The sequence below is a fragment of the Parambassis ranga genome, chromosome 1, assembly GCF_900634625.1.
Source record: "Parambassis ranga chromosome 1, fParRan2.1, whole genome shotgun sequence".
Lineage (NCBI taxonomy): Eukaryota > Metazoa > Chordata > Actinopteri > Ambassidae > Parambassis > Parambassis ranga.
The window spans coordinates 17,249,115-17,276,789 of record NC_041022.1 but is presented as its reverse complement, the minus strand read 5'-3'; the positions used below and the strand labels follow the sequence as shown (position 1 = coordinate 17,276,789).

The 27,675-nt window shown below is 39.6% G+C and overlaps 2 protein-coding genes across 4 annotated transcripts in view; one reads left to right on the top strand and one right to left on the bottom strand.

Annotated features, from left to right (window-relative positions):
• The window catches only part of bnc2 (basonuclin zinc finger protein 2), a 139,943-nt gene extending 134,350 nt beyond the window's left edge, over positions 1-5,593 (bottom strand). Inside the window, exon 1 of one of the 2 annotated variants that reach the window (XM_028401773.1) lies at positions 5,485-5,593. Coding sequence is in view for 1 of the 2 variants with exons in the window: in XM_028401757.1 (XP_028257558.1) it covers positions 5,064-5,066 (3 nt within the window). In the remaining variant the exon portion in view is untranslated. Of the gene's footprint in view, positions 1-5,063 lie in introns of both variants that reach the window. The other variant, XM_028401757.1, reaches the window with a different exon arrangement.
• An 8,170-nt stretch (positions 5,594-13,763) lies between these two features.
• cntln (centlein, centrosomal protein) overlaps positions 13,764-27,675 on the top strand; it is a 67,523-nt gene continuing 53,611 nt past the window's right edge. Inside the window, exons 1-9 of one of the 2 annotated variants that reach the window (XM_028404090.1) lie at positions 13,764-13,827; positions 14,324-14,411; positions 17,435-17,523; positions 18,987-19,071; positions 21,472-21,606; positions 22,478-22,657; positions 23,640-23,773; positions 24,586-24,748; positions 25,189-25,428. In XM_028404090.1, coding sequence (XP_028259891.1) covers positions 14,331-14,411; positions 17,435-17,523; positions 18,987-19,071; positions 21,472-21,606; positions 22,478-22,657; positions 23,640-23,773; positions 24,586-24,748; positions 25,189-25,428 — 1,107 coding nt within the window. In that variant the 5' untranslated portion in view covers positions 13,764-13,827; positions 14,324-14,330. Of the gene's footprint in view, positions 14,109-14,323; positions 14,412-17,434; positions 17,524-18,986; positions 19,072-21,471; positions 21,607-22,477; positions 22,658-23,639; positions 23,774-24,585; positions 24,749-25,188; positions 25,429-27,675 lie in introns of both variants that reach the window. The other variant, XM_028404097.1, reaches the window with a different exon arrangement.

Below are 27,675 nucleotides of genomic sequence, written 5' to 3'. Positions count from 1 at the left end.
TGAACACACCGACTACACCCACCATCCCCAACCTGAAAACCAAACAAGATCCAGATGTGAAAGACACAGCTGACACCAGTGAAATTGCTGGCTGTGCCACTGTTTCCCTGTATCCAGAACATGGCGACTGACTTGGTATTTTACTTTTTTAGTGGGACACCAACTGAAATCTTAGTTCTTAAACCTTAAACTATTTCAACTTTGACCTCGGTTTTACAAGGTGAGATAACAACAACATGCAACTAGCTGTAAAGCAAGGGCTGAAAGAAAACCCATTCTGTGATCTTTTACTTTTACTTAAGGATATATGATGCTGGGTGATTGTACTTTTACTTAAGTACCAAGTTTCAGCACCTCATCCACCACTGCCCACCTAAGTCCTGCGAACAATCTCAGCTATCTTGGACCGCAGTTCGCAACAGTATCTCATCACCGGCGGCCTGTGTGTCCAGGGAGTTTGATATCAGCAGCTCTAGTTGATGTGGCTCTCCAGCCCAAGGTAGATTTTCCAGAGAACAATATAAAATACTTGCAAATGTAATTTTTACCTGTACATTTTTAATAAAATTAGAGCAAAAAAAAGGTTCTGTGAGATGGATCTTTAGCTTCAAGTTAAAGGGACAGGTTTTGTATCAAGACAGCAATATGTTCTGCAATTCAATTCATTGCCATAGTCTGTGTGTTTTGAATCCACACTGTGCTTTATTGTCTGTGAGACCTGCTGTAAATTTCTGTACCAATGAAATATGTGAAAAGGGGCTTTTGTTTGTCAGCATATTTGCACAGCAAACTTTAGAAGCCTAAAACCCACAACAAATTCTGTTAAATATATGTAATGTAAGTCCCCAGTACATAGCTGGTTCAGGATCCAAAGATGGCATGCAATTAGAAGAGAACAAAAGTCAACAATGTAAACAAGAGTGCCACACATGGATCTCCTCTCCGCTGTCCAGCAAAATGGATCCAAGGCATGCATGCTTGGAGTATGGGTTTTTTTGTTTATTTTTTTTTTGCCAGCAATTGTAAATTATATAGTCATTTACAACACAGTATAAAGTGAGTCAATAGCATTAAAGAGTACTTAGATGTGAGGTCAAAGAACCCCGAAGAAGAAAATGCCTGGAATGACTTGAAGAGTTTACTTTGTCCATTCTTTGGTCAGAACATAAACAGATTCTAAATGAAAGAATTCTGGGTCGAAAAGCAGAGAAATCTTTTCAAAAGCTATTCAGGTGAAAAAATAACATTGTCAGGCAGAGTTACTCGCAAAGAAGTAGACACTAGCAATAATTCCAAAGTCAACATACTAAGTCTCAGTCCTCAGGAATTTTTCATGAGCCACCACTTATCTTGTCATATCAGATTTCTTCCACCAGCTTTTTTGGAAGGAAGAGAAAAGACACCTTTAGGGCAAATTATTCTCTTTTAATCAAATCACTCTGTATGGCCTGAGGAGATCTTCCCATTGCTTTCGAGTGACTGGGGCATGGGTGCATGCAGTCAAACAAACAAATATCCACATGTTTACGGTGCTCAAAAACAGCAGTTTGGTGTCTTTTTTATTATTATTATTATCTCAACTCAAGAAATGAAATTCAACAGTAAAATAAAAAATACAAGAAGGAACTGAGGAACAAAGTGGCGTCTGGAGTTTCCATCACAAGTGAAATCCCAGATTTTCTCACTCCCTGTTCATGGAACAAAATCGAACAACTTTATTCTGGAGTGCAGTCGGTGCAGGAGGGAGCTATAAAATATAAATTATACCACATAACCCTATACCTCCCAACTGAGCCATTTGGTTACAACTATACTCCTGTTCGTTACACGGGTCCAGCGTCTCTGGTATTTCTATAGCGTCGACATGAATTATATTCTAGCCCTGCTCGAGAACGTATAGATTACAAGTGAAAAGTAATTTCCCTACCGACTGGACGGTTGCCACCCAGTGACACTGAGGTGTTTATTTTACACACTTGCTGGTAATTAGTTCTGGACAGAATCAATTAAGGCCACCCCAAATTACAGCAGAAAGAGTCATGAGAGTGTCACAGAGGGCAGAGAAAGGCATGAGGCATGTATTTCTAAAGGCTGAGCAGTGCAAAATGTGTCCTACATTACAAACACAGAGAGAAGGACGGTTTCCTGATGGTTCCTTAGTGTTTGGATTAACATGTGAAATGAAGCCTGTACGAAAAGAACTGAATGCATGTAAGTACAAGTATCAACTTACAGTTTAAACACAGGTTGTAGCACAGAGGCTGATTTTAATCTGATTAGCTCGCCATTTTCACGTGTGATCTGTCCTCTCACCGCAGAGACAATACTATCAGTTAGCAGATTAAAAACTCTCAGAGATATCAATCTGTGTGACAGTACAAGACTAAACACACTTTAAATGCTCCTGTCATAACAGCTGTTAACCCAAATCATTACCTCTGCTATTTATGTCGTCTTTTTTTCCCCCCGTTAAGAATCACACACTCAGGCTGAATTTCATAATGTTTTCATGGGTGTAAGTGTGTGAAGATTTAGTTTCTTACTTTGTGTGCAGAGACACCAAAAAATGTAATTACGTCTCTCATATGTGTATTGTTTTAAATCAAGTATGTTTCACACTGTGCTCTTTATTAAATTAGGAATCCTGCGATCCAATTTGTTTTAAGATTTCACTGTGTCTCTGTTTAGTCGCAGCTTTGGTTACGGTGTCGTGTTCAAAGATTTTCATCTCAAGCAGCCACTAGGTGTATGACCCCTGCTCCCCCGTTTCAAAATATTACCTTTTCTGTCACTGCCAAGACACACTATCAGTCACTGGAGATATTAGTGGGGCTGAGGACAGATGGAGAGGACACCCAAATGGCCCACCTCTGCATATATACGTTGTGGGGAAATCACAGATGCATTCGTGCCCCTTCAGCTTTTTACTGAATATAACCTGTTAGTAAGGCTGAATGCACATATTTCCTTTAGTCCAAAATAAATGTTTTTCCTTCCTGCCCTACACTTACACATATTTCCTTTCACCTGTGCATCACTGAGGTTAAGCACTGTACAGCCTTTTGCTAAACTGCACAGCACATGAAGGTCAAGCAGCAATTATTGCTCTAAATTAGTCAAATAAAATATAGAAAATAACAAACTTAGGAGCAAGTGCAGAAACGACATACCAGCATAGTTTTTATGCACTTAGCACCTCTTCTTTCTAAACAGAAAGAAAGAAGCATGGAGTGAGAAGAAAACCAGGGGAAACAGAGAGGATGGAGTAGAGGGAGGGAGCGGGGGGGGGGGGGGTTAGGTAGTTCTCGATGTGAGCAGTAATCAGAGGAAGCCAGCAGGGGGGACAGGGAGGGTTGGTGGGGTCAGAGCAGAGCACCACTAAGCAGCCTTTCTCTTCATTAGCAGCCTCTCTAAGGAGGGCGTCACAGGCCTACCTGTCCAGCAGATTATTGAACCGACTAACCAGTGGCTCCCACCCGGCACACACACACACTCACACACTCTCCCCTCTCTGATTCTCACAGACCCAGAGGAATCACGACCTCACTCCAGCCTCACTGACAACTATAACTTTTTTCTTTAACCTCACGTAGCAACATATATAGCCTAGCGTTCGGTATAACACAGACATTATCTCAATGTTTTCTCCCGATTTTTTTATAAATATGGTATTGTTTAAACTGTGTTTTCATTCATTCAGTGTATTAAGTGTATAATTATCTGGTAACTTGTGCGACCGGTGTGGCAGAGGAGATGTGAATGCTCACATCGCTGGCCAGTCTGACAGAGAGACAGCAGCATGGAGATAAAAGTAATGAAATGACACTCCAGGAATGTAAATTGGCATTCTTCACTGTAGTAACAGCACCAGCTCATGAAACATCACACACACTCAGAGTAGGCCAAAATGCTGTGTTCGACATTAATCTCACACACACATCATTGATGAAAGTGTGACAGGGCTTTTATGCTGCTCTAAAGTGGGACTATTCATCTCAGTTTCTCTCTCTTTGTTTCTCTTTTTCTGGCGCTCTCCCTATCTCTCCTTCTTTCTGTCTCCTGGAGTATACAGATATGTCCACACAGAGGCTGACATGTGATGCCTTTGTGTCCTTCTGCTTGTCCCAGGTTGACCATGAGTTCCCTAAGTCTGCTATAAACAGTGAAGCGACACACGTACAGGTAAGGAGATAAGCATCTTTAGCACAAACAAAAATAAAATATCATTGTATTACTATTTTGTGCCTTTATGTGAACCAAAAAATGAAATTGCCCCAAAGGTTTTGCTTGTACTGACAAGCAAAGACAAACCACCCCACCAAACATAATCTGAAACAAAACAGAATATTTCTATAAATCAATACAGCGCCGCAGTAAAACAGCAGCATTCTGCAGAAAATTGAATCAGCAGAGGGAAATTTGAGGCCTGAAAAATAATTTTGTAAAACTCACCCTGAGCAATAAAATTAACTCAGCTCACAATTATTTAAGTGGAGTCACATCACATATTTTTTATCAGTCCCATTTATATAAAATAGGCTTGCTGTCTAAAGTAAATTATAAACTGCACTCAACTGTGATGTGAAGGCCCATTAGATTAGCAAATAAATATCATGTAAACAGTTACACAGTTTACTGTGTATCTGGGATGTTCTTCTTCAGATAGCAGCTAAAGGTTTTTGTCTTTATAAGCACAGAATTAGGTAACACCTTCAGACTAACAGTGTACATTTATTTTAAGATATCTGGATGTATTCTGGTGACTTCCTTGTGGAACCTTTATGCTCACAGAGTTTTCACTTTTATGGCAAAAGTGGAGAAAAAGAAAAAAACAAAGGGGCATTTTAAAAGCATTGAAAAATCTCTCAGGTGAGTCATTTGAATCCAAATAAAGTTAGGAAACAAATGACTTGTTTTATTTTTGTGTCCTCAGAGTTCACATGACTCATCAGCACAGAAGTTGTGGGGGGGAAAGTTCCCATTCTCAAAAAACTATTCACAGTGGATTGCGGTATATAACAACTTTAGTGGATGTAGGCTACAAGCAGAAAAATCATATTTACCATTGCTGCATGTTGTATCTGACAGACCCCGGAGCTCCTGGCACTTTTCAAACTTGGCGTCCTCAAAAAAGTCTGATTTCGCCCTCAAGTGGGGAACTTTCTCCTCTTCAGTCCTGCGCGCTGTACGCGGGGACTCGCGGTTGGTTTGACTGTTCACAAAGTTAGCATCGATGTTTATCAGAGTTTTAAGTCAAACACCCGGGGTAACCGTCAGTCTTTTTTATCCCCGTGATTCACAGAGTCCTCGCCGCTTCGCTGGGGGAAAAAAACGCGCGTCGGCTGGATACGCGTCGGTCTCTCGGAGAGGAACGCGCCACCACGACACGCTGTCGCCGCTCCTTTACCTAAACCATGAACTGAAGAAATCAAGGAAACAGAAGGGACCACTGACAAGACGCTGTGTTGTAATAGCTTGTTATACCTTGTTGAAAAACGAAAAGCAACCACTTTCCCCGCTGATTTCCTTGTGCAGAGTCAGCACAGTGCGCCGAGGAGAGCTGCGGACGGTCCGGGCTGAGGAGAAGGTGGCTAATGTGTTATGTTGGGTGAATTCAGCACAGTGTGTGACTGAAACCCAAGTGACTGTGGGTCCAGAGAGTTTCTGTGCCCGTTGAGTTGATTTACGACGTTGTGTCAGCATGAAGAGCCACATCTCCCCGCAACAAAAATGTGTCCAAAACCCTTAGCCCCGAGATAAGAAATCCGCAGACAGAGGCGCTTTACAGCTTGAGGAAACACTTGAAAGGACTCAGTGAAATTTCCCCTCTGCGCGCATTTACACCAGATATATGTTTTAACGATATAACTAAAAAGAAAAACTGTCACTTGAGGCCGAGAAGACAGCACAATAAATAAACACATTTGATTTGAACTCTCTTTTAAATGGGTTACTCTTTGGTTAACTGACATTTTACCTTTTTCACTTTCTCACTCATTCTGCACTTTTGAGTACTTTACGCACATAAACAAACACACACAAGTCTTTCAGGCACTTGGTGATGGTTTATATGGTGTGTGTGTGTGCAACATGGATGTGACACTGATTTCCTAAGCTGTCCCTCAGATCCCTCAGAAGTGGGCGAGCTCATTAAACTTTCATTGTGCACTTGTTTTTATGAGGATTTGCTCAACATTTGAGTAAGACATCTCAAGAGTGAAGAGTTGAAGAAGTGAGGGATGTGTGTGTGTGTGTTTGAGGATGGAGAGGAACAGAAAGAGAAACATTCTGTGCTCCTCAGAGTGACTGCCTGCCTGCCTCAGCCTGGCTCCTCCGCTGGGGTGAGTGAAGCAGCCGAATCCCAGGGCAGTCATTTCTATCAAGTCAAGCGTCTGGAAGCCCCACTTGCATGTTTGGTCAAGGGGTAAATAATAGATCAGGGATTAGGCTTGTGTAGAATTCATTCCAGGGTAACAAGCTACTGAGGTCCCAGGATATGCATATTCATTCCTTGGCCAAGGCCGTGGGAGAGCGAGGACCATATGCCTGTTTGTCAGAGGGCTTAGATTGCTAATTAAATGAGATATTACATACTTATGTGAGCAACAAAACAAAAAGCCTTTAAAGGATTGTCCAAAAGAGGAAAAAAAACAGTGTTTGAATCTATTTTGTGTTGACTGCAGGTGCTTTGAAGTTGCTTTAATTTGCCTTTTGTATTCAGCAGTGTTGATTAACCATATACATTCCAGGAGCTGTGGATGAGTAATATGACATGTACTGCACATCAAAGCAAAACATGACCTTTTTTTTCTTTGTTGTTATCATGCTGATGAAAAATCTATGTTATGACAAATGCAAGATGAGATGGAATAGTTACCATAGTGGGTGTGTGGATAGCTTTTTATCTTTCTTGCTACAATTGTTGGTACGGCTGTGCTTCTGTGTTGCCGGGTGGGCTGCGTTGCATGAGCAGGTTCAGTCACCCTGTTAGTTTGTTACAGCTGAAACAAAAGTTTACTTAAGTAACTGGTCTATGGAAATACAGATGTTAGATCAACCTGATAACACAACGTATGTCCATCACAACAAATGCATTATATGTTTTGTATGATTAGGTTTCATCATTTTAATGACGTTAGTGAGGTTTTCTTCAACAGATATGAAATAATAACGGAATAATAAATAAATCATTAGCGTTTAATTGCTTTGAAATATTTTTTGTTGTGTGCTTGTGAAAGCTCTTATTTATCCAGGTCATGTTAAATCCGTTTAAAATCCGAGTTAAAAATCAAGGCCTCAATTTTAAATCTTGGACACATAGTTGTGTTTTTACTAGCTGAGTTCTGCACAGAGTGGGTGGAGTTCTTCATAGATTCTACATAAAGACCTGTCTGAAGCTCAATGCAGTTCATCGACAGCATGACAGTAGCTCACTACGTGGCCTTATTAATGCTGTCCAAGTTCTCAAGGCAGCTGTGAACATCATAGACACGTGGACATTCCTAATGCAATATAATATGTTTCATAGATGCACAGTGGATACGACCATGCTGACACACAGACCTGCAAATTTGTCGATAGAGGACCCAAACTGTTTTTGGCCCAGGTTGCACATTTAACCTGTAAGTCTATAAGGATTGATTCAATTTTGGATCCGGACTCAAATGGTCGTTTGCAGAACCTTTTGGCAATTTTGCATTGACTTTGAAAAAAGAGAAACACCAGTGAGCAGATTCTAAATTTCACTGATCTCAGTCGGATGAGTCTGTAGTCTGCTTCTTATACCAAGTATGGGACTTAATCGGTCTATATACCAAGTGTGCTGAAATAGCTGGGACAGTTATTGAGTGATATTGGCTCATTGCTGATGTTCAATAACTGACAAGAAATTGCAGAGCGGACTTGTCTCTGTGTGTTTGAGGTCATTTATACTATGTTTACACTGCTTTGTCAAATCACTGGTTTCATGCTTTTAACAGAACAGATGGACTTTGACTGTAATGTACTGTATAAGTTTATCAGACGTGTCACACAATGCAGTGCATTGTGGTTTATGTACATAAAGATGACAAAAGGAATGCTTACCTTCAGGTCTTTTTGTCTTCTGTTTTACATGTGTAGCTAAGCCTTTGTAAACAAGGGCAAAAAACAACTTACATTTGATAGTTTGTGTAGCTTTTTTATATCGTCCTATTGTGTACATTTTGTGGTCATAGATGAGCTGTATTGTATGTCAGTGTAAATGCCACACAATTGAATTGTACTGTACCATTATCAGGCAGTTTGATTGTGAGGGGGAGTATATGTTTATTTGTCACAGTGACAGGATCCCACTGTTCACTAATTACCCAGTGGGACCACTGATAATGAGCTATTGAACCTGCTGCTGAAGTGTGCCACCTCCTGGGATGGCCATCAGCTGCCGCTGCATCGTATTTGTGGATCCATCAAATCCACAGAGTCGCTCCTGTTCATTAAGTTCCAGTCACTACTGAAGCACAGGAAGGTGCGCAAAGGTCATTTAAACCACCCCTCAGAAGCCTCAAGAGTTTTCAAAGGAATGGCTCACACAAAGTTCTCTTCTTCAGGAGAAAGTTTATCACCTATTTTTTTTTTACACCGAAAATGTCATGCTTATTTTTTTTTTATTTGGTACCCTTATGTTAAATCAAACTCGAGCATGATACCAAAATCACTAAAGAGACGGTTCTGTAGTGTGATCTCACCTAACTCACACAGATGAAGGAACAAGTGCTGGAGAGAAGACAAACACTTTCCTCATCTAAACGCTGTTTTTCAGCCGGACAACATTTACTCATTGCGATCAATGTCCCATGTCCTTGGTCTCTTCTCTTGTACTCCAGGGAAATATGAACTTAAATACAACCTCACCACCTTAATTTACCCTTTCACCAAGCAAAGGACAAGCTCTCTGCAGCAGGAGCCCAAGGGAAATAGTCTGACTCCTTGTTCCCACACATCCTGACCGGGGCTGGGATGGCACAGTAGTTGGGTGAGCTGTTAGTGGCACCATAGATACACACACGCAAACAGACATATCTGCTGCTGCTGCCTCTTGAGTGGATCAATCCCTCCTTTATGAGGGCTCTTGTCTGTGACCAGAAGGTCATCAGATGGGAGTCAAACAGAGGTCCACGTCATCTCATTGGAGCTGGGGTTAAGACATGAACGAGGGGGCTTGTGCACACAGTATGTGGGGAGATTTGGTTGTGGGAGGTCATCGACATCACATGCAAATAGGAATGCACATAATAGCAAAGACAGAGTGTAACGTTGATGACGAGGGAAGGTTTTGAGCTGATTTAGGTGCACAGTATTGTATGTCTGAAAGCTGAAAAGGGGGAAGAAATTGGTAATCAATGGTTTCTCTGTCCTGGGGTTTTGTAAGGCAGTCCAGGGTCTCACAGGATTCAGCATGAGGATAGCTCATGGTTGCGGTCAAGAGTGGCTGATAGTTCTCCCACAGACTCCACCGAGAGAAATAATAACCCTCTTCAGGGCATCACTTGAACATAAATGTGTACAAACAAGACTTAAAATGTCAGCGGTTGAGTATGAACTGAGTGAGCAGTTTTAAAGATTTGTGATGGCCAATTTGAAAAGGCACCCAATATGATAACAGCTCATTATGTGTTATCTAATCCTATTCAACCAGAAATTAAACAAATAGAGTCATCAGCCAGGCTACAAAGTGACTGTGTTCAAAGCCGTACAGTAAATTCTCACATGTTGGAGCCTGTCTCATTTCCATGCAGTGGGAGTGATGTTCTACTAAACACTGTTCAGGTTTGACATCCCAGGTGGCATTTGTACAATCAGTGTTCCTTTAAAGCTGGGGACTTGTGACTGTTTAGTATCTATTGTCATCTCCTGCAGTTCTGTGGTTCTTTCCTCCCTCAGCATCAAAGCTAGGCCACATTAATGCAGACAATATCCCCACTTACCTGAGGCAGCAGGCGGAGACTGTGCTTTCACAATTCTCCACGGAGTGTCATGTTTTTTTCCCCGGGACGTGCCTCTCTTCCTTCCTCTGTCAGCGCTGGCTTGTCATTTGGTTCTTGAATTTTTCATGCAGGTGCATTTGCATGATCACAATCCTATGTCACTTCTTCCCCTGGTAGATTAAATGCTGCCTTGCACTTGAAGTTCTATGTGACTCCGCTGAGGCAGAACAGAAGTGAGACAAGCATGCTTATTGGGATTGTCAGTGCAAGAGCCATCTTGCTTCAAGGGGTGGCTCTTCACAGTTCGGCAATTAGACACAAGAGGCTCACAAAGACGACTTAAAGCAGGAGTTAGTTTACATTTGTTGTTGTATTATTTACATTTGCTGAGTCACTTTAAATGCCAACTAACACTGTGTAGTAAGAGTTAATACCTGATGTGGTAGGTCACAGAACCTGAGCAATAAAAACATTTATTGATTTCATATGTGGCTTAAGATAGTACAGTCCTTACTTGTTGGTCTGTTTCACTTCTGCTGTCCATCTCTGCTGCCATAGTTTTGCTCATGTTTGTTGTGTTGTTTCTGCTGGGATGCATTTTTCTTCTGTAAAAGAAAAACCTTCAAGAAAGAGACCTTCAAGTTCAAAATGTTGATTTTAGTGGTGCTTACATACAGTAATTTTGAAGTTACAGTACACAAATAAATTCTTAAAGACAAACACACAAATAAACACTAAACAGAAATTATCCTTTTCCATTTAAAATCTAATTGAACGTAATAAGAAACAGACTACTGACCATCCCTCATTTTACAGTATCAGCGCACATGCTTCATGTAAGGCTTTAGTTCCCTTTGTGGAAGCAGCTTCATTCATTCAGTAAAAACATCTTGATTAAAGAATCAAATAATGACAGAGGTTGAAGAGTGTTAAAAATAAATCTCTTTGTCATTGTGAGTGCAGGAAGCACGTTATTGGTAATATGAAAGCGTTTCTGCTCAAATCGGCCTTTTATGTGTCTCAAATAGAAGTACATTAATCTGTCATTAGTGGGACAGACAACAAACACTTAAAAGAGGGAGACATTGGCTGCTTCAAACGTAGGCGAGAGCAGCAGCAGGCTCTGCCAAAACATGGTGGAACATGTCTTTGTAAAACATGTAAGCAAGTGCCTGGGCCCAAATTATATGCATTTGATGATGAAAGAGCGTACAGTTAGTGGATGATCACTTTCAGTTAGGGGCCTTCTAAAGGCAATCTAAATCCTAATTGTTGATATTTTGCCATTACAGTCACCTCTTACTTAATATTTGAGTCACCTCTTACTTAATCAGTTCCAAAGTTTCCTGTGAGATAAAACCTTTTATAATGTTTTCGAACTGTCTGGTTTTCTCATGATGAGTAAAAGAGGGAGAGAGATGCTTGTTCATGGATACCATGTGTCAGTTTGTGTGTCTGAACATGTAACAGGGGGCAGGCAGATGTTGCGCATTATGTACCAGTCTACTGCCTCTAAAATTGTTCTGCAAATGAGGATCCTAATGAGAGGCAGTGTTTGTGGGTCAAGGAACAGCCTAATCATGCTAAGTCAATTGCATCTTTTCTCATTGTGTGTGTGTGTGTGTGTGTGTGTGGAGCAGTGAGCAGATGAACCAACATTTGTCTGACTCAAGCAGAGTGCCAGTTGTCATATTTCTTCATTTTCCTCTCTCACCCTGTGCTCCAAATCTGGTTGGACACTTAAGTACATTAGCCACACAATATGGAGTTGTCTTGTCTCAGCAGCAAAACAGATGTCAAACGCACGTCTGCGTTGACGTTTCCTTGCTTGCGTCCAAAGGGGGAGTTTCAAGATTCATTGTGTGTGATGACTCAGATCTTACACCAAATCATTAAAAATGTCATATGTGGGCAAATATCAATAAATATGGTGTATCCATTAAAAGAAAAAGTTGATTTAAAAGCATTTAAATCATCAGGTGCCAAATAAAGATTAATATCATATGTCATTTCTCTTCACCGTCATGCATACGGCTGTTGAGCTGTGATAAAACAACATGGATTTATAGCCTTGTAAAACAGTGCTTACACACACAGGGGAACCTTTATGCTATGTAGTGCATGTGTGTGTAATATCAAAATAGTTACACAACATATCTCCTGACCCTTGAAATACTGACATTTTCCATGAATGTTACTGCTGTTTTCACACACACTGTAGTAGCTCTCTGATAATTTATTATTGCACAAGTGTTATTCAGGTCAAATATAGATAAAATATAATAACCATTGATAATCTTGCTCTTGTTGTTACAGGTACACATTTGTGAAAAGTTCATAAGTATGAGGATGACAGCTTTAATTTTTTTTGCTCTTCTAGTCATTAGATTGGATTTATTTTTAAGCATATGCAGACCACTGACGTAAATCTGTACATTTAATTGTTATAGTGAAGATGACACAAATTTAAATAGCATTTCTCCTAAAATGTGGATTATAGAATGACAAGTGTTTACATTGCTGACACATGTCCCACTATGATACACACTATTATGACACCTTATATATGTTCTGAAAATTGAGGAGATGAGGCTGTGCTTGATCTCAGCCTCAGATTCATTTTCCCATAATTTCACATTTTTTATATACAGGACGGATGGATGTTTTTGCGGATATTTTTTCTTCTTCTTATGTCTATTTCCTGTTGAACAAAATAAATTAGTCTCACTTTTTCAAATAATGGGTCTCGCTGATTAAGTATTGCCTGCTCTTAAATAGATCATGCTAAGATAGGCCTGAAGAGAAAATGGATTCAATTTTATTGTATACGGAAAGCAGCAGTACAGCAAAATGCACTGTGGCACCAGGACAAAAACATCAGAACAAACAATTTAATGTAGATTCAGAATTTTGTATTGTCAGCCTATCTAAGTTATGGCAACAGATGTTTACATTTTAAACATCACACAATACACAAGGTGAAGTGTCTGATTGGTCGCAGATTCATTCACTGATCACAGACATGCAGCCAGAAATTATCTTCAGTAGGAAGTTGACCTAGAATAACAAACATTGTCTGGGAATAGTTAAGTAAATAGTAGTAGCAAATATAGCAAATTACAAAACAGTTTGTGCAAAGTTAATAGCTAATAAAGACATTTGTTGTCTTACTTTGCTATACAAGCATGATGCACTTACATTTAAAGTATGTACTGATCACAGTATATTGGTTTAACATATTTTATACAGAATGACAGTGTATGCACTTATTTAATGCATTAAACATATATATAAAAACATAAAAAAATTAATTAAGTGTATAGAAAACAGCTAATGAACTCCTTATCCTCATCAGAGTTGTCTATTTGATGATTAGTAATTCTTTCATATGTTATTTATAATTTAGATCCCCTGAACTTGACCCATGGTGGTCTGGATCTCTGGACAGATCTTACATTATACTCAGCTAAAATGTGCTTTTGATGAGAGCCCAGTGGGAGACGTGCTGATTCAAGGAGTCACAACTCAGACACTTTTATGCTGGATACAGTATGAACAGTCTGGCCTATGGACTGAGATTTTTTAGTTTGTGACAACTAAAATGAACGTCACATGTCAACGCGTGTTAGCAAGTTTTTCAATGAGAAACTTTCAAAGCCGTCAATAAACCTGCCAATTATTTCCTAAGGCTGCTTGAAATCTCAACAACCACGCAAACAAATCATGCTGCCGTACGTGAACTGCCACCGTCGTAAAATGACTGAAACTGAAACGACGCTGAGGGTCATTTTCGGCCGGAAAACAGCGGGCTTGTTTGAAAGGAAGAAGATCTCCGTGGTTACTGGCAGCGGTGTCGTTCACAGTAAGAGTTAGTTTGGTTTGTAAACGCTGTCACCTTTTCGTTCACGGTTAAATACACAGCCATTTGAGCATGTCGTGACCTGGTTCGGAGCATTGACGTCTCGCAGAAAGTTGTTCACAGTCGACAGAAATGGGAGAAATATGCACGTTTAGCGTTAGTGGCTAGCGTTAGCTACGTTAGCAATAATAACACTACCACGTATAAACATAATAACGCAGTACTGGCGTTGCTGGCGGTGTTGCAGTGTTCATATCTGCCTGTCTGACAAGCTATAGAAACAGGTAAGGAGCAAACTGCACATTTTACCAGACCGGTGCTCCAGTGAGCTCTAATCATTGCTAGAAGTATGCAACGAATCGCCTGCATCAGAAGCAGGAACTCTGAATTGTCTCCGACCATGTCATCTGTGCAGTTTTTCTATCCACTTCCACAAGTGTTAATCTGTACACGCTGAACCAAGTTAAAACAATCACTCTTTGTTGTGCTTCTCCGTAAGTCCGAAAATGTGCTCAAAAGACGACGCTCGCATCCTGGATCTGGAGGAGCAGGTGAAGACTTTATCAGATGAGCTAGTACAGTGCCAGGTATGTATGAATCAGTGCAGACTGTCGCTTGACTGTCAATATCTGCTATCTGAGGAGTGCACTCCTTTTTTACCACGAATCTATCTATCTATCTATCTATCTATCTATCTATCTATCTATCTATCTATCTATCTATCTATCTATCTATCTATCTATCTATCTATCTATCTATCTATCTAAATGATGTATTTATTTACATATGGGTTTTTAATTAATTACACAAATAGTTATAAGTTACATGTTACATGGGTGACCTATGTCATACTAACCAGAAAAGACAGTAGTCTTTGCTGGTACAATAGTGTGCAGCCCCACTCAAATTTTCCTCGAGGTATATATAAACCCAGACACAACATGCTCACAGGCAGATCAGAGAAGCTTTCATCTTCATTTTCAGAGTCAGTGATTGAAGGAGTCCTTGCATACTCACCACCAGGTGGTGTCTAATAACATGAGTGAATTGGTCTCAGCACTTCTCTCTTTGCATATCCACACTACCTTGCTAAACAGACAGGTAGACAGCTGTGGGGTTCAGCAGATGAGGTGTTACATTGAGTTTTTATTAGACTATAGATACCACCTAACACATTAGGCAGGAACATTTGTTGTGGTGCTGTTTGACTGTAACCACATGTGTGCCTGGTGTATAAATATTGGTTTGACTTTTGAAGTAAACTTTCTAAAGTTTACCTAGTGGGTGAACTTTTGAAATGTTAATTCCATAATTTGGCCTCAATGATTTACATTGTGTTACAAATATGAAATGAAATAAGAAAACACTACAACCCTGCCCCGGATAAGCAGTTTGAAGATGGATGGATAAGAAAACAATGAATGTATTTGCTGATAATTTAAATATATTCAGTATAAATTTGTTGCAACAAAGTCCACATATTTTGAACCCTTTTACATTTTATTTGGAAATTAAAGGTTAAAAGGGTTTGTTTATATAGTATATTGTAAACACATTTAAAGGTAGGGTAGGAGATTTCATTCTGATGCACATTTTGTTAAATAGGGGTAACTTCTCTTTACAATCCAATAGCAACCGATTAGTTCGGCAGTTTCGTTTTAAAACAAAGAATATTAATCATCTGTGGAAGCTATAAAATGCTTAAAACATCAACCAATCCTATGAGGCGCACCTGCGCGGAGTATTAGCTGGTTGTCACTCTCTTCCTGCTCTGCGCGCACCAGAGAGGTACGTGCATGATGGCCGAAGTCACAGACTGGTTGGGAGGTGTGGCTTCGGGGTGAGCTCTGAGAGAAAGGGGTGTGTGTTTACTTTCAAAATCTGGCTGACTCTCACTGAGTTTTCAAAATCTCCTACCCTACCTTTAAATCCATGTCATGCACAGCACTACTTTTATGTCTTACTTTTTTAACACTTTTTACAATTTTGCAAGCTGTATTGAGCTGTTTTAATTAACATAGTAAAATCACTGAGTTGGCATTTGTCCTGCAAGTTATTGCCAGTCAAATAAGATCACCTTAAATTTGTATAATATTTATATATTAAAATGTTTATTCGAGTTGAATTGCACTGTTTATAGTATGACAAGTTTACCATATTCACTTCAGACTGATAGTCCCTACTGCCATAGATTAAACTGATGGAAACCGTCCTTGGTGGTCTGCTCTAGAGTATAACATCAGTGATTCTGTGTGTCTAATCAGGACCTTAAGTTGTACTGTGTACAATTTAAATAGTGGCATTTGAATACTACTGATGTCTTAAGTCTTTGGCATGATGTACTTCAGGACAGCCATTAACTACAAAGAGTCTTTTCTGTCAAGCAGCAAATGTTCCTACCAGACCATGCTAATTTTACTAATATGTGCTGAATTCCAGTGGCTCTCTCTAGTATGTTTAGCCCATGGTGTTTCAGTGTCTGGATTCAGAATGAATAATTCATTGATCATCAAACACACATTCAGTGCATCTTTAAGTACAAATACGGCAGAGGAGAGCTCTTGATGAGGGTCCTCACTGAACATTTTCTGTGGACTGGCTAATGGCAGCCAAAGGCCAGACCACGTATTTCTAGCAAGCCATGCTGCTTAATTTCGTTAACTGTTGCTGGGTTGAATTGGTGAGATCTCTGTCGCCCTTCATCCTTCTTTCTCTGTATACACACACACCAACACACAGATGCATATAGACACAGATCTACAGTTCTTCCACTTTATATGTTCAGCTCATGGCCTTATCAAGGTCTGCTTCTGCCATTTTAGTAAATAATTGATTAGACACTTTTGAAAAGGGGGTTAAAATTCATGTACTAATTGGAGACCAGTAGATTCCAGTGGGAGGGATGACTTTTATCTTATGATGATGTGAACATAATTTATCAGATAATTTTATATTAAGTCGATTTGGTATAATTCTGTCTTTTAATGTCAGAAAATGTAGTTTTTAGATGTCCCTCATTAAATGTAATGTAGCTTAAAAATGTTTGAGAAACTAGCGAGACAATTTGAATTGGAAATGTGTCAGGGGCTGGCTGGGTTTTTCCACTTGAAGATGACTCTCTCTGTCATCAGTTTTGAGTTTCTTTGGGGCTAGTTACTTTAGAGTTGTAGTGGAAAACACATCCGGAGAGCAATTGATTAATAAAGAAAATGCAAGCTTGACTGCTGTGTTTTGATTTGGATCCCAGCTCTCCCCAGTCATAAATAGTTCATAATGACAAGTGTCAATGTTGCCTCCCCTTGAGTCGAAGGTCACATCTCAGCAATGGAGATTACTGCTTAGATAAGCTCATGATTAGTAAAGGCAGACCAGATAAGAAACTATTTTGTACATGATGTTTAAATAATTGATTGACTACCCTTACTGTCGTATGCTAATGTCACTCGTCATGCATTTATTTTTTTGTTTTTTAGTGAGGAGCTGTGAAGTGTTGCTGCTTCTCCTTTTTAGGGATTGATCAAAATCAAATGTATTATCAAACTCATCAAAAATAATTTATCTTAGTTAAGAATCACACTTCTTGACATGCTGAATCCTTTTGTTCTTACAGGCAGACAAGGACTTTGTTTGGTCCCTATGGAAACGCCTGCAAGTGGCAAATCCAGACTTGACCCAGGTTGTCAGTTTGGTGGTTGAACGGTGAGTAGATTCATCTTTAACATTGCTACCTTCCAGGCTCAACAGCTGAACATTCCTTTATCTCACAGGAGAAGAGAAAAATGTGTGAAAGTCGTTCAAGGGGTGTTTAAAGCACCTTGCCCGTTCTACTGGGGTTATGACGGAATCTGGTGCAGATGCTGATTTAAGCCCTGTTATCCCCGGTCTAGCAGTTCAAACATTGGAAACCGTTTTAATGAAAACACTGCTTCCTCTGCTGCTCACTTGCCGGACAGTTGAAACAGTCCTGCCAAATACTTGTCTTTATCGGATAAATTGTGATATTGAATATAACCTCTTTTGCAGGATGGCTAAGCTACATAAAAAACAGTGGCATGGGAACTTTCAGAAGAGACACAGGTTCAGGCTTTTTCCTGCCGGTATACATTTGGATAATTTAGAGAAATTGCAACTTAAAATTGGCTTTGATTTATCACTGAAGTTTGAACTCTTTCTTTTAAACTCGATCCAGCTGCCTTTAAAATAAGTTTTTTCCTCTACTTAAGTTTTCACTTTTTTGAAGGAGACCTTTTTTTTCTTTGGTGGATGCATTAGAGGCATATCATATTCATAATCGCCTACTTTCTGAGGCCTGTCAGTTACTTGTCAGTAGACCTTAATAGAGGTAAAACAGTGTAGAAGCATGCAGAGAGTTCCTCAGTACCTGTGCCTCCAATTTCTTCTCCACACCCTCTTGAGTTTTTGATATCCCCTTAGGAAACCCATCAAAGTATTTTGGTCCACTGAGACCTGTAGGGGAACATGCACCCAGAGAGTGTATATGTATTGTATCACCTGATGCGCAGGAGGATATTGACATGGTAATTGTGTCGACTCCAGTCAAGCACTGGTGCCCACTGGGAACCACCATTCATCCCTCCCTCCCCTTCCTGTGTGGATCTTGTAGAGTGATTGGTTGGTTGCTCAGGACATAGTGAACACAGAGTAATATACAGGGAGATGCAGCAAGGCCTGCCTGCGTTCCTGCCCCTCAAGAGACACCAGATACTTATTTCAGTGTCTACCAGGGGAGAGAGATGATCAGAAGAGGCAAAAAGACGATAGAAAGGCCCCAAAGATGGGAGGTGTAGAAGGAACATGATGAGTTAAGGGAATGGGCGGTCCCTGATGGTCTAAAGGAGTTGAAAAACAAACAGGTCCCAAATTGAAGCCTTGTTTTTGTCTCCCTAAAAGTTCATTATGATAAAAGAAGGTGCCAGTGGGCATGAGCAGCTAAGGGTTTGGTGCAGCACTACTGTTGTTCAGCTTCAGTAGTAAGTTTAGCTTTAATAAATATGAAAGAATTAAAAAATAACATTTGCAACATGTTAGTGGGTACAAGGCATGTTTTTTTTATTTCAATGTGCAGCAAATTGTGATAGTTGTCAATCTACTATACAAAGGACAGGATCCATCATATTCATGTTTTTTTCTCTTTCCTCTAGTGAGAAGCACAAAACTGAGATTAGGGACAAAAAAGTTTTGGAGATCCTACAGTCCAAAGACTACATGATACAAGAGTTGGAACAGGTACAGTATACTATGATGAAACAGACTGTACATTTCTGTTTGTCCAATGTCTGTGTTAGATCTCAGACATGTTAATGGAAGTGTGGGGTAGAGGTGGGGTGTCATGCTTATGCTTAAAACTATACAAAGTATACACAGTTTATAAACTTGCCACATTTACTCCCTGGACTAAACTCAGCTCCACCAGTGCAACTGAAAATTACCTTTTCTACAAACACCATTGTTAAAGGTTCAAAATAAGTAATTTTTTGCAGTAGGTGTCAAATATTATTCTGCAATGTCCATCAGTGTGTAACTGTATTGTTTTTGTTCTCCTCTCTACCTGTTATGTTGCTATGTATTACTGCTCGAGTAATATTTCTAAGTGATGTGATGGCTAATGATAATGACATCACTAAGGTAATTTAGTCAATTTAGTCATTCTGTCACTGACGCATCTGTCAGTCTACTTCATTAGCATCCCTCATTCAGAGTCATGTTCATTCTTAATGAGGCTGACTGTAATGGAGTCATCAGCTTGCTGGTGCTTTTTGATATTACCCTCCCCAGCAATCATAATAGTAGCTTAAAGAACTACAAGGTAATTATGGTAAACTTAATTTTAATGCGGTACAGCAGAGCAAGCAGCCAACGTGCAGTGTGTCACTAAGTACTCACAAGAACTATAGCAGAGACCTGGTGGTGATAAGAATAGAAACATTGTTGCATCATAATTTACATAGTATGTATTTACTCAAAAAACTTTATTTCTCCATGAAGTCTCTTTAATTTAAAGAAGGCTTGGGTAGACGTTATTATTTTACTATAATATAGCTTTTAGAAATCGCCTAAATTAATAACAGACAGTTAGCTAATTATATAACTAGCCACAAATTCTTAATTCACTATTGCATTTGCTGCACTAAGAGTTTTTTTATTACTCTTAATTATGTATAAATGTGTGTATGTTTAACCAATGTATCTAAGAAATTCCATATTTGCTTTTATAAAAAAAAACCTTTTCTCCATTTTTTTGTACATAATTTTCAAATAACAGGTTATTTGAAAAACTCATTAGTGTGCAGCGTCATCTGGCCCACTGACAGTCATCATCTTATCTACAGTCTTGAGCCATGCATACATTGTGATTAATTGGTTTTCCATTTTTTTGGAAAAGTGATGGTCCACTGAGTCCGCACAGAAGCTCACTTTTTTTCTTAATGTATTGGCTCTTCTACTTTGATGGTGTTTTTTTTCTTCCCAGTCTTTTTTGCCTCTACTTTCTCTCTTTACTTTTGTAACATAATTAGCTTTCATTTTTGAGCTGCACTGGGAATTTTGAAATACTAATCTTTCTGTCCTAGACCTCTTAACTTGCCGGAACCCTGTTTTTTTTTTTTTTCGTCTATCAATTGAGCGCTACTGGGGTTCAAATTGTTCTTGCCTATCTCATTATCAACGTTTGAATTTATTTTCTTCTCTCCAGTATAAATCTCTATTAAAGCCCCTCTGTTCTTTGCACGGCAAGCTAGAAGTAGCAAGTAACGCTAAATCCACTATCTGGATATATCTGAGCGATTTCCCTCAACATGGCAATTAATTGCATCCCAAAGCACAGTGTTATTTGAGAGGAGGGTGTACCCACAGAAGGCTGTGGATTACCAGCCAATGCCAAACCCCAGCTGATGTAGTGTTAAAAAGCCAGCCTCCTCCTACTCGAGCCATAAAGACTGCCAAAGAGTCATGAAGTGAACATATATGGACATCATAAGTGGGCAGTCATTAAATTGTTGTACTATTTGTGATCTTTTGGTAAATCCTGAAAATGATTTGATTTATCGTTGAGGGGCTTTATCATGTTTTCTCTTTGCACTGTTTAAATTGAAAACACTTAAAGATGATTCTTTAGTGTAGCTGATATAGAATTAATTGGCAATTGTTTTGATAATGGCTTGTAATATTATGTAACATTTAAACCTAAACATGCGAGTACTCTGCTGCCTTCCTTTGTAAACTGAAAAATAAAAAACGACATTGCCTTGAAAACTAGCAAAACTGAAAGGATTATTTCTAATGCTTTATAGTAACATGATATCATTAAAATACTGTAGCATGCTGCAAATTCGTAGCACATTTTGTGTGTCATGTCTGTGAACTTTATGCAGGGTCAGTGCAGGGCTCCAAGACTACATGCTGTGAAACAACACATGAAATCAAACAATGCATAGTAATAACATCTGCATGTGTGCTATAGACTTGATGATTAATGTAAAACGTTTTGTTGTACAATGAATTGTATTATAAAAGTACTTAATTAGTATAAAAGTAGTTGCTGCATTATTCCTTTTCCTAAGTAGCCTGTGTCTTTTTTTCCCCTCTAACTTTGTCTTACTGTGTTGTGCTTTGCTTTATCTGCCACAGAAGGTGACAGGTCTGCAGCAGGAGATTAACAATTTGGGAGAGAGAAGGACGACTGTAGTGGAGGAGAGTACTCTAATGAAGAAGGAGTTGACAGCTCTGCATGAACAACTGGTCAATAAGAGTCAGGAACTTCAGGTGGGTGGAACAAATTTTCTGTGGCATGCTGGGCTTTAGAATCAAAAAGTCTCTTCTGTGTGGACACGACAAGTCCTCTGTGGCTAACGCCCCTAGGCATTTAAATCATTTAGTGGAGAAAGAGGACTGTTCAGAGCACTTGAACACAGTCTCTGTGTTTTCTTCTCTTGTGTTCACCCTTACTTTGTATCACCCTTTCTTGCAGAGAATTCTTACCAGCTGGAAAGACTGTGTGTGTGAGATAGAAAGAGGGCGTCAAGAGAAAGCATGTTGTTAACTAGTTGATAAATACTTAATGCCTGTTTCAGTGGGGTAAAGTGAAAAGTGTGCATGTGATGGTGTGGCTTCTGTCTAATTATGGCTAGATGGGACACAGCTATGATTAATTGATAAAGGAATGGTGCTTAAATAGTCTTGGTTGGGGTCTCATGGCGAGAAATTGTGGGGGACAGCATCAAAGGAGACCTAGGTTGAGTCTAATGGGTCCTGTAGCAAGCACCATTCTCATTAGGAGCCTGTCATTAAAGCCGACGGACTGGCCCCTGTACCTACATGAGCCCAGTTCTTGCACCACAGCCTTGCCCACAATCGCTAGCATCTGGCCACGAGGGCCCAGTCATAGAACACAGACGACCTTGGCCAATCAGCTGCCCATGCAGGGGGCTCCTGCAGAAAAACTGGTCCACTGTTTACATATTCATTTGAGCCTCAACCCCATGGGTTGCTTCTCTTTCTGTGTCTCTCCAGCTTTGCTTATTTCATTTTCTCAGTATGAATTGCTGCTTTTTTTTGATTTCTCTCCTTTCGTCACCATTGTTTATTTGGCCCTATTGACCCTCGCTTTTCTTCCACATACATTTCTCATATCCAGGAAATGAAGACAGAGTGTAGGAGAAAGGAGAAGGAGGAGCAGCAGGTGGTGCAGGCTCTAGAGGAGGAGAAAGAGGGATTAACTTCCCGCTGTGCCGCCCTGCAAGCTGACCTGGAGGAGAAACAGAGGCAGGCCAACAGCCAACAAGACCAGAGGGATGCTGCCCAGGCCAGATTAAAGGTATGAACACAGGGACAAGACCATTCAAACACACACACACCTTGAACTCTATGATCTCTCACACCCTTTTCTCCTCAGGTTATGAATATCAAAAGATCTCTGTAACAAAACATAGAATTAAATATGCAGTGACTGCATTCAAAGGAAAGAAAAATTCTGATTTAACATGGGGGAGACAAATCTTCCTGGGTTGGGGTAAAAAATGAATTGGGCTGACCACAACTGAAAGGAACCTCTGTGTAGTTGTTAGCATATGTGGGTTGGAGACTTTGTGGTTGTTATTAATTCTCTCACAACACAAGCATATTATTTTTTAGAAGCTGTATATTGCTACATTCATCATTATGGAGCATCTCCATGAATATATGAAATACAGTGATTAGACAGTGACAGTTTTGTGTGAACCCATTAAATCTCAAAGTTCTTGAGGAGGTTTTTAGTGTTTGTCTGTTCCTTCTTAACAGAAACCAGCTTCTTTCAATATTTGAGTCATAGGCATAGGAGCCATAACAGAATCACATACTTCTCTGTCCTTATAGACTAATTGTTATGAAACCTATTGCTCCACTAGTCAAATGGAGTCGGACAGAAAATCTTGAATAAGTCAGAGCTGCCAAGTAATTACACTTGGATGGGATGGAGCCCAGTGACTAGTATATGCACATCTATTACAGCCTAAGACACTCACCTGTTCCTCTTTTTTCTCTGTATCATACATCGATCTGAAAGATGGAGATGGAGAATATAGCAGTGGATCATGCCAATTTGTTTGACATTGAAAAGATATATTTAGAAATTTGTCATTTAATCAAGCCTTGCATACATAGTGTGTACAAGAAACATCTAAGAGCCATCTAAGTTTTGTTGGTTTATTTTGATGTGTTTACTGTTTTTGACAGTTTCACAGATATAAAAGCAACTTAAAATAAGCTTGTTAATGTGGTAATAATATGAAGTATCTATTGTCACTCTTCTACATCAGGACCTGGAGGAAAAATTGCACAATACATGGCAGGAGTTGTCAGCTTTGCAGAGCCACAATATCAGTTTAGCAGCCCAGCTTTCTTCTAAAGACAAGGAACAAGCAATAAAAGAGGAGCTCCTTGAACGACTTCGGTGAGCTGTTTTGTCTTGTACACTACACACTGATATGTGATGATGCTTATGGATAAAGTCATTGGTTAATGAAAATATAAATTAGTTCTATGTAGTCATGTATGTATACAACACTCTACATGGTTTGCTGCATAGAAGAAGAGTGAGTACATTGCTCTTTTCATTGTGAATCTTGGGGGTGACACAGATCTCTTTCGCTCTGGCTCACCTAAAGCCATTTGATAAGCCCTGCATAGCGGATGCGCTTTAAAAGAGGGAGAAAAGGGAAACAGGGCAGGCTTTGGCTAAGCTTTAGTCGATATGATAAAAACTGTGAGAACTGTAGGAGCCTTAGTGGTAATCTCAACCTTTTTTAACTACTTTTCTGTTTTAATGCCAGAGGCACTCTGACATGTCAGTCACAACAAGGCTATAGACTATACTTAAGGCTTTAGCTAGGTGATTAAAGATGTCCTTAAAAGTTAGAGGATCTCTTTGAGCTAATTCCATGGGAGGCATTCCACAAATGAATGCACATGAATGTTGCCTTTTTGAGAAATTAAGCCAATGTTGAGAAGAGTTAAAATGACAAATCGATATAATATGCCATTATTATTTCTAGTAGGAATATCATTAGCATGTCTTTTTGTGGCAATAATACTAAATGAAAACAAAATAATTTAACTGACAGATATTTCTAGACTTTAAATTTATAAATAATTATAAACTAATGCTGGTTCAAGTCTTTTGACATTGCAACAACATTTAAAAGAGAGAGATATATTTTTGACTACAATACTGTAGATACACTGTGTGTGTGTGTGTGTGTGTAGTCGTGACTTTGCAGAAGTGCAGACTCTGTACAGACAAAGCACAGACCATGCAGCAGAGCAGAGCCACCTAATCAAGCAACTGGAAGAACTCAACTTGGACACACAGAGAGTCCTGAGGAACCAAGAAGAAGCACATTCTGCTGACACCACCTCCTATCAGCAGGTACTCAAACATGCACACAAACATGCCAAACCTCAAACTCATCACTGCTTTACCAATTTTGTGTCAATATACTTAGAGGCTCGCTTGCTGTGATAATTTATTTCCAGACGAGCAGTAACCTACAATTATTTTAGTGCCAGAAAAGTGCTTTTCTTAAACTATTGTGTTACTGAATGAATATTGCAATAATCAACCATAAAACATATTATCTTCTTGTTGTGCTCTTTTTATCCTTTTTGCCATTAATGTGAGCTCTGCATTTGTTCATACTGTCAATAAGAAAACTGTCCTAAATTAAATCCCTTCCTGTATCGTGTGTTTTTTCTCATTTCCCTGCATTTATTATCCCATTTGTAGTTGACTTGACCTATTCCCTTTCCTCTTCACCTCCCTTTTTGCCTGTTATTCCAACCTCTTATCTTGTTTGTGTTTGTTGACAGCTATACAAGGAGTTGAGTCAGTGTTACCAGGCGCTTGTGTCTAGCGAGGCCAAGCTTCGCCAGAGTCACCAAGAGCTCAGTAGCCAGCTGGCTCAGAGAGACCAAAACATCTTAGAACTCCAGGCACAGCTACATCAACAGCAGGAACAAATACAACTTCAGCAGCAACAACAGTCCCAACAGCAGCAGGTTCAGCAGACAGTCCTTCATCCCTCACCAAACAGGCAGACCAACTTTAAGGTAAGCATTTTATTCATTTTATTTTATTTATTTTACTCTACCCCTACAAAGTCCTTCTCTTTAATAAGTTTAAAAAGTGCATAAAAACGAGAGACTAAGACTTATTTTCCACATTAGTTTGTGTTGTGTTTGTGTGGGTATGGATAACACAATGTGAGGTACAGAGACAGCAATGTGTAGGTGGATCAGCAGGCACAGTAATAAATGACAAGCCCCAACATGGCCTGTGGTGGTGGTCTTTAACTCAGTATCAATTTTTTGATATTACTCTAGTTCACACTTGATCTATCCATCTCTCTTAGCACCAGTGTCTTTTATGTCAGCTATCTGATCTTCTCTCACTCTCAGTCTAAGGCAGATGTGCTTTCACTGACTTACTTTATCAATCTTCTGTCTCTCCTCCCACCCAAGTAACTGGAAATCCTTTTAACACACTCACAGTCAGATAGCAAAAGCAGATAAGAGGTTGAGAGAGGTGATTTAATTGGAGGCAGTAATGTTCTTGAAGATGATGTTAGAGTTACAGTTCTACGTCTGTCAGTCAGCATGGGTTTGGCTTTAGCTTGTTACCTTTGAACCATGTCCCCAAGGCAATAGAGCCCTTTAATAAATCCTAATGATATGGTGATAAGTGTTGGACCACACAGTGTCAAACACTTGGTTAGGAAAAGTAAAAGGTATCTACATCTCCCTTTTTTGAGCCCTACCATCTTGCTATGGCAAGTCTGCGCTTCAGTCAGTTTTGCATTACCTCTTTAACTGCATCCAATTTCATATATCTCCCTTGCAGATGTAGCATAAGAAAACATTTTTGCAGCCATAAGTATTGTCTGTGCCTCCGCTGAAATTAATTCTTGTAATTTGATTGGTTGATTCTTTTCTAAAAGCGCTGCCCCCAGACTTTGGAAGTTAACAGATACCAACTCAAATGTTAAGTGAGTTACAATCACCCTATCTCACTTAACCCTGTTAATTTAACTAGCGGTAAAGTATAAATGGATCATTTAGCCAGTAATTAAATACAGTACTGCAGTGTTCCCCCAGTAATTAATACTACATTTAGAGGAGATGTAGTTAGTGCTGTGTGTATGCATGCGAATGTGAATGTGTGAGATGCACTCCACTCCTTATCTGCTTGCCACCCAGGTCAGACTGTAAATCGGATCATGCATTTCCATTGCTGAGAAAATAGTTACAAACATATCATGTATATAACCAAAACTAAGAATAAATAATACCTTTTGTTTACTGAACACATGTAGCTCCTGTCTGGCTGATTTGTTTCTTTAACTTTCTTACCTACTGACATCAAAGTGAACAGATCTGGTATCCCAAGGTATAGCACTCAGTCAGGAGGGCTTTCTGTTTCCCACTCTGTAATTTCACTGACAGGTTGTGCGTATATGTGTACGTCTGTGTGGGTGCGTTTTTGACTAAAGGTGTGTGTATTCGAGCACATAATCGCAAATTCTGTAACAACTTCCTCCCGAACACCTGTTAAATTCAAATGCTCAGGTTGTTAAGGCAGATTTGATTTTAATTTTAAATGTTTTGGTGGAAGTTACCAGTGGAGGTGATCAAAGTGCTGATCGCAACAGGAGCACAGGGGAGAGACGCAGTGCTCATTTGAATATGGACAAGAGCGACGGCTTTGAACACCCCTCCCGCCGTGGTTTTGGTCGGGGTGGGGGTATAGGAGTGAGAGAAATAACACCCATTGTGTTATACTTCCATGCTGTGCACCTAGATTGTCTTTTCTCTCCTGTCTTATAACAAGTTAACTCTTTGCAGGACATTTAACAAGACTTTACAAAGGCTTAAATATGAACAATGTTTGCAGTAACCAAACTCCTTCTACCTAGCTATCAGTTGATGGCAATCAAGCTGTTTCTAGTAGACAAAGTCAACCTCTGTTGTCACTTCCACACAGCTGTTCAAGGTGGAACTGTTATTTCGTCTCACTGTTGCTTCTGGTGACAGAACAGCATGGCATATTGCACCTTTAAGCCATTACTAAAGCTTATTATGACAAAGAATCGACAGCTGTTGACACATAACACTAAGCACTGATACTACATCGCACCTCTGATTATTGTCTGCAAACGCTCTGAAAGGGCTCAGTTGCAGTGTTATGGCTTTGTTTCATGATAGATGACCAAAAGCAAAAGTGCAAATGTGGTACAAATGTGTGAAAGAAGCTGAATATCGGTCAACATAAGAAACACAAACATTTTTTGTTTATTTTGT